This window comes from Loxodonta africana, chromosome 19, assembly GCF_030014295.1.
Source record: "Loxodonta africana isolate mLoxAfr1 chromosome 19, mLoxAfr1.hap2, whole genome shotgun sequence".
Classification (NCBI taxonomy): domain Eukaryota; kingdom Metazoa; phylum Chordata; class Mammalia; order Proboscidea; family Elephantidae; genus Loxodonta; species Loxodonta africana.
In genome coordinates this window covers 38,960,511-38,972,462 of record NC_087360.1, presented here as the reverse complement: position 1 = coordinate 38,972,462, position 11,952 = coordinate 38,960,511, and the positions used below count along the sequence as shown (strand labels likewise).

The following is an 11,952-nucleotide window of genomic DNA, read 5'->3' as shown; positions in this document are numbered from 1 at the left end:
ATTTACAGTTCTGATGCCATGTAACACTGCTGGCCTCTTTCTGGCCCTTTAATTGCCTTAGCTTCAGAAAACGGAGTTATTGGATAGTGTATACGGGAAGAATTACTTGGACATGCTTAGTTCTCATTTCTACTTTTTTTTCTTCGTGGGAGTGCATTTACTTGTAGGGAGCAGGTATTCTATTCTATTCCTCCAGTAGAATAGTGCATGGAGCAAGGCAGTGGGGCAGGAGGAGTGGTGGAAAATGGAGACCTGCCCCAGTTCAGTGTTGGCATGACTGGGTGGATAGCGTGCCTAATTCTCAGGTGCAGTATTAGCAAGACCACTTTGTTAGCAGACATTATTCCATATCCTGTAATTCATATCCATGTTAGTAATGAAAGTGATACTTAGCCTCCAACTTCTACGATTATTATTATTTTCTAACTTTTTCAGAACTGGATGTGAAAAAGAATTGTTATCCCATTTCAGATAATCAAACACTATCTTCTGCTATTTTATAGCCTTATTATTTTGTACATGTAAAATTTTTATCTTTATCTCTTCTCGGTAAATCAAATATAAAATATTATACAAAAATTTTTAGGGTATGAGGTTCCTCTATTATTTTGTTTAGTCTTGCAGTTCTTAAGAAGCCTACATGTGCATCAAGAAGAAATGTCCTGAGGATCAGTACATATAGAATTAGGACATTTATTTCCAGTCAAGAGTGAAGATTAACTGGGTTAAACAAAACCCAAACCCACTGTCACAGGAGTCTTCAAAAATGTATCCACAGGTTCTGGAATTCAAAGAGTTTACAGTTTGTTCACATCTAAGGAGATTTTGCTTTGGGAACTGGCGTTGCATAGGGTTCGAATATCCACCATTTCCTACAGCATTTTTTTTCATGATTACACACACCGATGGTATCATCTGTGGAGGTGCATCCATTGTCTTTGCACACCCCTTTCAAAAGAACACATTGTTTTTGCCCCGGAACAACACCAGTCCTTGCTGCACAGGAAGAGATTTGACAATATCATTAATGTACTATCCAATTATTGGAAATGTACAGAAAACAATAAACTCTCAGAAGATGCTTTGGGATAGAAAAGATGATAGATAAGTGAAATGATCACTTAGGCAGAAAAAGTGTCTTTTTTTTGGTTAAGAATGTGGGACCACCACACTTTGGAGGGGTTGGCTGACTTCTAGAACCCTTGATGGAGGTTGTTCTCACCTGGGGCAATACTTTAAGTAATGAGGGGGTTATTTGTTGTCACCATGACTCGGGCAGTGTGTCCTTGGCTTTTATTGGGTAAGGCATAAATTGCTAAATTTCCTGCCATCCGTAAGACTCAATAAATTACCTCCACTAAGAAGCACTTTTTCGAAGTATCCATTGTCTTGGCAAAATAGGTCCATTGTATCCATTCTTCCACTTTTCTGCCTGTGCTTACATCATCCTTATCATATGGCACATGTTCTCGTCTCCATCTCTTTTATAGAAAGCCTGTCAATCCTTCAGATACTACCTTAACTAATTTCCCTGTTTCGGGACCATGCAAGAAATACTTTTCTTATGTTGCTTAGAGCTCCTTATATGTAGATTCACAGAGAGAATTCTTCTCAGAGCTGAAAGGTAGGACATTGGTATTTTTCCTGAAATATATATACGTGTTTTCTTAATTAGGCTGCTGAGAAGTACATAACTGTTTTTGCCAATACGGTAGCTTCCTTTAGACTCAGTAGCAATTCTCTAGCATTACTACCCTTGTGGATCACAGTGGATGACAAGAGAGATACTTTGGCTTATGTCCATCAACAGAAGTTAGTTCCTGAACATCCTGTTAACCCACCTGTATCTCATTTTGTCTGTACTATTTTTTATCCTGTAATATAATGACACTGACCAGCTTCTTTGCTGCCTAACTCCTACAGCTTGACTAATAGATTGATGACTTTCGTGGCTCTGAATCTTGATTCTTTTTGTATTTAAGCTAGGCTATTTTTTTTTATTGTTATTGCTTCTCCTTTTTGTGGAAGAATACCCATAACCAAAGAATCCAGTGTCATCTTTTGGAACTGAGAAGCTATGTAAGACTGTGTTCTACCCTCGTTAGAACTTCAGCCTGTTACAGCCTGCTGTTACACTCTGATATCAGGCTCCAGTCCAGTGCCATCAAGTCAATTGTGACCCATAGCTGTCGCATAGGACAGGGTACAAGTGCCCCATAGGGTTTCCAAGGCTGTAATCTTTGTAGAAACAGATTACCACATCTTTCTCCAGCAGAGCTACTGGTGGGTTGGAACTGCAGATCTTTCAGTTAGCAGCCGAGCACTTAACTACTGTGCCATCGGGACTCCCTGATATCAGGATATCAGTCCCTAAACTCAGTGTCTGAGCAGCGAAAGAGAATGCCATGATGAGAGAGTTGAATAATATCTTGTGCCACCTTCTCTTTGCCAAAACAATTCTGAAAGAAAAGTTGTCGTCATTCAGGGAGAGGACTGAAATCTCACCAGCCAGTTGTGGAAGGCACTGGCTCAGCTACCTTGTCTACACACAGTACAGGCTTCAAGCAGTCCTGTTGCCAGCTGTTGTTGTCTCCCCCGATAATTTCATCCAAGCAGTCAGTGCAACACCTGGTGAAATCATTAGGTTTCATAATAAACAAAAGTTAAGGGTTTTAGTACTGGGCCAATCATAGTAAGAGGCAGAGTCAGGTATCAAGGATGCCTCTGCATATGGCCTTAGATGCATCCTATGTAGAACTATGTGCAAGCCTGCAGATTAAGCCAAGAGAGTTAACTTCTTTCCAGCAGTGCAGTCTTATTGCCCACTGAACTGCTAAATTCAACTTCCTGATATTATTTATGGCTTATAATGGTACCACTCTTTGCTTGGGAGATGACATTAGCTTGAATCAAAAGGGCATAGAACAATTAATCCCACCAATGTTGGGTTTCCTGCTAAGTATGAGGCATTTATGGAGGTATTCTCTGAGGAGGAAGCCAAACAGTTATAATCTCCTTCTCTCCTTATCTCCAATGACTGTGATATTTCGGCATGCTCAGAGCACTAGTTTAAGTCAAGCAGCATTTCCTCCTGGATATTAACATTTATTTTCAGAACTGTTAGTATAAGAATAGACATACAGAGCAACAGAGCAAAATGGCTCTCTAGTAGACTCCAGAATTTATATGATATTTATAGGAGCCTTAGTGGATCAGTGGTTAAGAGCTCAGGCTGCTGACCAAAAGGTCGGCAGTTTGAATCCAGCAGCCACTCCTTGGAAACCCCACGGGGCAGTTCTACTCTGTCCTATAGGGTCAGTATGAGTTGGAATTGACTTGACAGTAATGAGGAAATTGGTTATAAAGGTTGTATTACATGATAGTGGGAGGAAGAAAGCATATGAAAATTTGCTATCCTCAAAACAAACAATTTAGGTGCTCACTTTGTATTATATTACAGCATGAAAAAATTAGGGAAAAAATAGAGTTACACTAAAATAAAAGGCCATATAATGGAATATTTGTCTAATCTCTAAAAGTAAATAACTTTCTCAGCATTAGAACTCATTGAATTTTTAGCTTTTATATTTTCTGTGATAGTGGTGTTGGATAGCATTATGGATTGAATTGTGTTCCTCAAAAATGTATGTCAACTTGGCTAGACCGTGATTCCCAGTATTTTATGGTCGTGCACCATTTTGTGATCTAAAGTGATTATTCTGTGTTGTAAATCCTAACCTCTATGATGTTAATGAGGCAGAACTTAATCTACAGGACTAGACTGTATCTTGAGTCAATCCGTCTTGACATATAAAAGAGAAAAGTGAGCAGCGAAAAGAGGGACTTCATCCCACCAAGAAGGAAGAGCCAGGAGTGGAGCGAGTCTTTTGGATCTGAAGCTCCTGCACTGAGAAGCTCCTAGGCCAGAGGAAGATTGATGACAGGGCTCTTCCCCTGAAATCAACAGAGAGAGAAAGCCTTCCGCTGGAGCTGGCGCCCTGAATTCGGACTCTAGCATCCTAGACTGTGAGAGAATAAATTTCTGTTTTTTAAAGCCATCCATTTATGGTATTTCTGTTATAGCAGCACTAGATAACTAATACAGGTAGTAATTGGATGGCAGTAGGCTATTCCTGAAATTTTATCCAACCAAGAGATAGACTATCAATTCTCTTTTCTCTAGGCAATGCAGAGTTCAAGCTGTCTTCTGCTGTTGTCCAGTGGCCTGTAATAAAACCCAAACCAAACCCACTGCCATTGAGTCGATTCTGACTCATAGAGACCCTACAGGACAGAGTAGAACTTCCTCATAGAGTTTCCAAGGAGCGCCTGGCGGATTCAAACTGCTGACCCTTTGGTTAGCAGCCATAGCACTTAACCACTACGCCACCAGGGTTTCAATATTATGTTGTTCTCCAAAGTCAATATGAGAAGAAGCTGTTGTTTTTAGTTCTCAGGGAAGGCTAGTGAATCAATTGAATAGTTATGGCATTCTAACCTTTTAACGCCCATATTCTCAGAACTTTTTTTATTATCTATAGAAAAACATATGTATGGATGGAGATATATATATATATGTACATGAATTTTTCAGTCTTCTCTAGGATACCAAGGATTTTCTGCAGAGACATACAAGGATATACGATGGCATATATTTTAGTAGTGACCATTTAACATTCATTAGATTGTAGGTTGGTGAACTAGTATTTTCTTACTTGAATCAAGTAGTTTCCCTGGAGAGATTTTCTTCGTAAAAACATTTTTTTTTTTTTTAATTTCACCTGATACTTTTGTAAATAAATCTTTAACAAAATTCTCAGTGAATAACTATCTGGTATAAGAGTTATCACCCAGCTGACCAACAAAGAAATTCCTCTTCTTTGACCCAAAGAGTGTTCCAAGCCTCATTTGATATAGGTTCAAAAACATCTCAATATGGGAAAGTAAGGCATTCTGACCTTTTGATCTAATTGAATATTTTCTGTTCACAAGAGTTTTGGCCCTTGGAAAGGGATTTTATCCTGTCTAGAATGACAAGATCTTTGTTTAATCCGTTCTGGCATGAGTACTTTGGGAGGATGAAAGGAGAGTTGATCTCACCTGCCCTGGAAGAAGGACTTGTCAGGGCTTGAATAACAGGCCTCTGCAGGATTCTTGTCGTATCTATGGGTAGACTAACTCTGCTTCTAATTGCAAATAACCTGTTGTTCCTCACCCTTTCTTTTTGTTGTTATCTGTTTGTTTTCACTTTTCAAACTTGCTTCAAAGTTGATGTTCTTTGCAACAGCCTGGCTACATACTAACATTCTGTTTTGTCATTTGAGTTTCTTTTCCTGATCCTCCTTTTTGTCTTCTTTGTACTGAACCACGTAACACATGCTCAGTGCCTGTTCTGACACTGATGCCCCATCTCTCTCAGCTCCTGGCTGTTAGTCATCATTCCTTTCCCTGTTTTTGGGCTTTTTCCAGCCACCTGCCATTCCTGAGTTATAATACTAATTGCTTTTTGTGGCCATGATTTAAAATCATCCATTCTCTCTGGATCGTTAGTATTGCCAAAGCTAGCCTGATAAAACATCTGGTTAGCTGGGGGAAAAAAACTAATAGTAGTGACAATCACTCATTTAGCACTTATTTTGTGTCAGATGTTATTCTATGCACTGACATTGACTAGCTCAGGTCAGTCCTGTTATTATGCCTGTTGTACAGAGGAGGCAACTGAGGAGTACAGAGGTCATGCAGCTTGCATAGAGTTAGTAAACTCCAGAGCTAGGATTTGGACACACCAGCGCTCTGCTCTGTGGCCCCTAAAATTAAGATTGTTAGTGCTGCATTTCTGAGAGGGCAGAAATCTTCAGCAAGCAGAAACTAACGAAATTTATTCCAGAAACAGAAGGTGGAAACTTATGGCAAAGACTCCTTAGGTTGAGGGAGTGGATAAGCTGCAGTCAAAGAAAATCAGAAGCTTACATATCTTACATCGTAAAAACAGATACCTGGCAAACAGTGAACAGTCTCTCATTTCACTGGTGGGTGCCAAAATTATTTATCAAGAACTTACTATGTGCCCAGCATGATACCAAGAATACCTCAAGGAGATAACGATTGAATTCTCAAATCTCCAGAGCTGAGGAGTAGTGCTGAAGGAGAATTTGAGTTCTACCAGGTCTATCAGACTCACATCTATTACTGCTTTGGAGCTCTGATCCTCAAGGTTTCTGCCTATGGATTCTGAGTCCTTCATGCCTTCAGCAATACATTTTTCTCACACCTCTATTGGTTTTTGTCTTATACTTCACAATCATACCTTAATGAAGTGAGGATTTTGGTGCCTAGAAGAGGAATTTATTGTAAAGATTATGGATGTCCATATTACAGATAGGAACACAAAGGAAAGTAGAGATTTTGGGTAGTGCACATTTTCAAGTCAAAACAAGATTATGACTTAGAGAATCCTCATAAAACTGAATTAAGCTTAGTTACTTTTAGATCACAGTAATGACCAGATCAAAAAGTTACCTTGAGATTACAGTAATTACTAGATCAAAAAGTTAGAATCTTTTGATTTCCAAATTCCCTATGATGTTTATTTCCTTTATCTGTTTTCACACAGTTGCTGGTTGTTTCTCAGGTTAAACTTGGTGTGCTTACTTCAAAAGGTGACTATCTCTAGGTCAGAAAAGAAGGAACTATAAACTTGAAACTTTTTCCGTGGTGGAATCAAGAAAAGAGACACTCTGGAGAAAGACTAGTGACAGTTGTAAAATAAGGGAAAGATATGTCAATGAAACCTGTTAGAGTTTGAGGGCTACCTAGGGCCCATAGATAACTCTAGTTTATGTGCATAAACCAAAATCTCCTTGGTGATCTAGATACCAGTAATTACTATTGATAATTACAATTTCCCATGTTATAAATCCTGACTGACTTGCTCTTCTCATTCCTAAAGTGCCCCTTACGAACTTAACATTAATACATAACTTTTACTTTGGCATAATCCAGTGAAAATGTTTGGCAAGCTTTTAGTACAAACTAGTGCTCTCACATAGTGGCCTTCTTCCAGTTCCTTAAATACACTGTGTTCTTTTCTGCATCAGCGCATCGCACTGGCCTCTTCCTGGCTCCTTGCAAGGAATCCATTAACTACTTATCTTTCAGTTTTCAGCTCTAAAGGCCTTGTGGAAGTCTTTTCTGACATTGCGAGTAGGTCATGACCTATTTTGTAGGCACTCATAATACTCCTTTCCTTTTCTCAGTATTTATTACAGAGTGTGCATACTAGGCATTCTTCTCTAAAGCTCAAACATCATGAGCTCTCCCAGCAGGACCTTGCTGCACTCCCTGTACCCTAGTCGGTTGCTTTATAATTATATATTAATTTGTGTAATCATTTGATTAATATCTGTCCCCTATATTGAGAGAAGACACTGTTTCTATTGTTTCCTGTTGTATCTGGGTATCTAGCACCCCCCCCCCAAAAAAAAAAACAAACTCAGTACCGTCGAGTCGATTCCGACTCATAGCAACACTATCGGACAGAGTAGAACTGCCCCATAGAGTTTCCAAGGAGCGCCAAGTGGGTTTGAACTGCCAACCCTTTGGCTAGCAGCCATAGCACTTAACCACTATGCCACCAGGGTTCCCGGTATCTAGCACAGTGTCAGTAAAATATTAGGTGCTCAATAAATATTTGATACTATTGAATACAGTTAAGTATCCATTGATACCCCCCAGTCTCTTTCTCTGTTTCTCTCTCTCATACACAGACATACACACAGACACACGTGTGTGCGTGTGCATACTAGGCATTCTTCTCTAAAGCTCAAACATCATGAGTTCTCCCAGCAGGATCTTGCTGCACTCCCTTTACCCTAGTCAGTTGCTTTATAATTATATATTAATTTGTGTAATCATTTGATTAATATCTGTCCCCTATATTGAGAGAAGACACTGTTTCTATTGTTTCCTGTTGTATCTGGGTATCTAGCACCCCCCCCAAAAAAAAACAAACTCAGTACCGTCGAGTCGATTCCGACTCATAGCGACACTATCGGACAGAGTAGAACTGCCCCATAGAGTTTCCAAGGAGCGCCAGGTGGATTTGAACTGCCAACCCTTTGGCTAGCAGCCATAGCACTTAACCACTATGCCACCAGGGTTCCCGGTATCTAGCACAGTGTCAGTAAAATATTAGGTGCTCAATAAATATTTGATACTATTGAATACAGTTAAGTATCCATTGATACCCCCTAGTCTCTTTCTCTGTTTCTCTCTCTCATACACAGACATACACACAGACACACGTGTGTGCGTGTGCATACTAGGCATTCTTCTCTAAAGCTCAAACATCATGAGCTCCCCCAGCAGGACCTTGCTGCACTCCCTATACCCTAGTCAGTTGCTTTCCATTTTTTTCCAGAATGGTTGTAGCTACTTACTGATTTTTCCCTCCCATATCGCAATAATTCTTATACCCTATCTGCTCCCAGGGAAACCCTGGTGGGGTATGGTTAAGAGTTCGGCTGCTAACCACAATGTCGGCAGTTGGAATTCACCAGCCACTCCTTGGAAACTGTATGGGGAAGTTCTACTCTGTCCTTTAGTATTACTATGAGTCTAATCAACAGCAATGGATTTTAGACCTGCTCCCAGAGTCAAAAAGTTCTAAGATCCAAAAGCTTTCAGCTACAGGCTGTACTACAGTAATGGAGATAGAAGCAAAGACTAATGGCAACAGAGGGTACAGTGAAATTTAACTCATGATGTTCAGCATAATGCCTTGGCATAGAGAGAGAGCAAATGGTATGGAAGATAGCATCCCTGAAGAATATTTTTCATCCATTGTACATGCTTTTGCTTCTTTTAGTTCTCTTACATAATTATCGACTTTAGCCTATTTTTGACTAAATTTTCCTTATCATTAGATGTACTATTGTATCTGTGATTACCTGGTCTTGTCATTATTATATTAATTTTTCTAAATCTCAGACCTAGGTTTCTTCTGATATTTTAGTTCCATAACTTCCTTCTGGCCTTTGCTCTGGATCATCCATTTTCTCAGTTTGCTTCCCACTCTAAGACTGAAACATATCCATATCTCTTGTCCCACCCTCATATAGTGGTTTTTTTTTTTTTTTTGGCCAAACCCTCACTTTCAGGAGGTCCAACCCTCCTTTACCTTTTTCTTTTAAGAGCAGGCTTATAACATGGGCTGTAACACTGGTCAGAGATAGTCATTTATGTTGAAATGAATTTAGCCTAGCCGGTGGAGGACAAACATGAGCAAAAAGGATATTCACTCATTAAACCATACAAACTTAAGTATCTTGGAGCAGCAAGTGCTTCCAGCTATCTGAGAATTTATTGTTATTTATTTAATTTTAGGGCATACGGTTCAGGAGGATCTAGACCAATAATAATGCCAGAGCATTAAGCTTATGCCTAACTCAATCATTGAAGAATTTGGGCTCAAGTGAAGTAGGACGTTTTCAAGACATAAAAAAGTTTCCATAAAAGGAAACTTAAAACACTCCTTAGGGCCCTCAATATCTAATTAAAGCATTTGGAGGCAAAAAGTCTTACATGGATCAAGATTATCATTTTTATTTGTATATCCACAACTGTGGATTGCTGAAAATAATGTTGACCCAGATACAAAGATCCTTGATTCTAGCTCTGGTGTTGCTACTACCAGTGCGACCCTGGAAAAATCATATATTTTTTAATGTTGACATTGGTTCCCTTATCTGTAAAGTTAAGAGATCATTAAAGTGGCTTCTATTTTTAAGTCACTACAATCACATAATTTTACATCTAGATTCACTACAAATGTGTCTCACCATAGCTGTGTCTCCTTCTGATAGAAGTTTCAAACCAAAAAAGAATTACTTAAACTCCTGCAGAAGGAGACAACTACGTATCAGGTAGATCCCAAAATATCCATGGGTTAGGCAAAGATCAGACAGGCAAATAGATTTGATTATATTTAACAGAATTTCAGAGATGAGGAAAGGTGAGCAGTTAGTTATCCAGACTTTATATATTCACTGACCACAGAAAATACCTTCAGGAATCAGCTCTTACCAGAATCTAGAGGAAGCAGCTTGAAGATTGCTATAGTCCCCTTTTCCTTTGATTCTATGTTTTAGTATTCAAACTTCTAAATCATGGTAACTAAGCATGCAACTCAGATTCTTAAGAGGCTTCTTCCATTATCTGCCTAATGCTTAAATTTTTGCCATTGAAGATTTAGTCTACTGATTTTGCTTTTCCAAAATTCCCCCGATCTCAAATTTCTACTGCTCTTTTATAGCTTGATGTATTCTTGTCTTGTTGAGCTCTGTCTTATTTGCCTAACAAATCAACCCTTCACAGGTATTCCTCACCAATAGACTCTGTATCACCTCCATTCACTAACCAACTCAGGACCTATGGCTGCCATTTTTGCTCTGCCTTTTGGAGAGTAGACCCTTGGAGTTATCTACTTGCCTTATATACTAATGTTTAAGCCACTTGTCAAAGTTTCTCCACCTTTATCTTGTCAATTAGGACATATTTTCTAATCATGGAGCTCTTGGATCTTATTTTTCTGAAGACAAAACTCTTTGTCCTGAATCTCAATTTTGGCCTCATCAGTTCTAAGGGAGATGATGATTGTGTCGGATTTATGAATCCCCAAAGCCGTGCATTGGTTTCCATGTTGGGATGGTGACTGTATAATTGAACAGACTATTTGGCCACCTAAGACCTCTGTCTCTGCAATCTTTCACCATCTTACCTTTTGGTATTATAGTCTCAAAGAGGAGTAGAACAGAAAGAAGGAAATAAAGTCTCATGACTGAGTGCCCAGTGAAGAGGTGTGTGATGAGGAACGATGGAACACAAAGGCTTTTATTTACTTCTGAGGTCCTGAGGTTTCTCTTGGTCGGTGAAGCTTAGAAAATAAAACAACTTCCATTGGAATATTTCCAAACCCTGAAGTCTCTAAAATTGGTGACAAATTAACTTAATTTTAGAAAACCAGATGGCTAACCATTTAATTTTTGTATTTTTTTAGAAGTCAGTACTTTTAGCCAATCTTCTTTTGAGGGCACAAAAAAGTAAGGTGATGTGAGCGTATAAAGCCCTCATTACCAAAAGTTCTCTAATCTGCAAGTGAACTCCTCCATAATAGACTCTTTTTCACAATAAAGATAAGAGAATTGCCTCAGGCCTATTTTTTTTAAATCTGATTTTTTTCATTAAGTCAGTCCTTAAAAGAGGGGTCCAAATCACATATGTACAATGTTCTTAATAGCATATGGCAGATACACTAGTTCACATTGAAAACAAACATTTTCTCTTTTTTTTTATTGATCCTCTGCATAACTGTCTCATATAACAAAAGTGGTGAGATCAGGAGGAGTAGAAGATCCAAGATAGAATGAAGAGTACTGTCCTAGTTATCCAGTGTTGCTATAACAGAAATAGCACAAGTGGATGGCTTTAACAAAGAGAAATTCACTCTCTCACAGTCTAGGAGGCTAGAAGTCCAAATTCAGGTGCCAGTTGCAGGGGAAGGCTTTCTTTCTTTGTTGGTTCTGGGGGAAGGTCCTTATCATCAATCTTCCCCTGGTCTAGGAGCTTCTCAGGTGCAGCGGTCCAGGTCCAAAGGACAACCTCTGCTCCCGGCACTGCTTTCTTGGTGGTGCGACATAATCATTTCTCTCTGCTCGCTTCTCTCTTTTATATCTCAAAAAAGATTGACTCAAGACACAGTCCAGTCTTGTAGACTGAGTCTTGCCATATTAACATAACTGCAGCTAATTCCATCTCATTAACATCATAGAGGTAGGATTTATAACACATAGAAAAATCACATCAGAAGACAAAATGGTGGATAATCACACAATACTGGATATCATGGCTGAGCCAAGCTGACACATATTTTATATATATTTTTTATTGTACTTT

At 39.0% G+C, this 11,952-nt stretch overlaps 1 protein-coding gene across 1 annotated transcript; it reads right to left on the bottom strand.

Annotated features, from left to right (window-relative positions):
* Positions 1-612: 612 nt before the first annotated feature.
* On the bottom strand, positions 613-10,835 carry LOC111751272 (beta-defensin 130B-like). The gene is made up of 2 exons (XM_023550948.2): positions 10,778-10,835; positions 613-996 (listed from the first exon to the last, which is right to left on the bottom strand). The coding sequence occupies exons 1-2, from the start codon at positions 10,833-10,835 to the stop codon at positions 815-817; spliced, it is 240 nt and encodes a 79-aa protein (XP_023406716.1). The 3' UTR covers positions 613-814.
* Between the last annotated feature and the right edge of the window lie 1,117 nt (positions 10,836-11,952).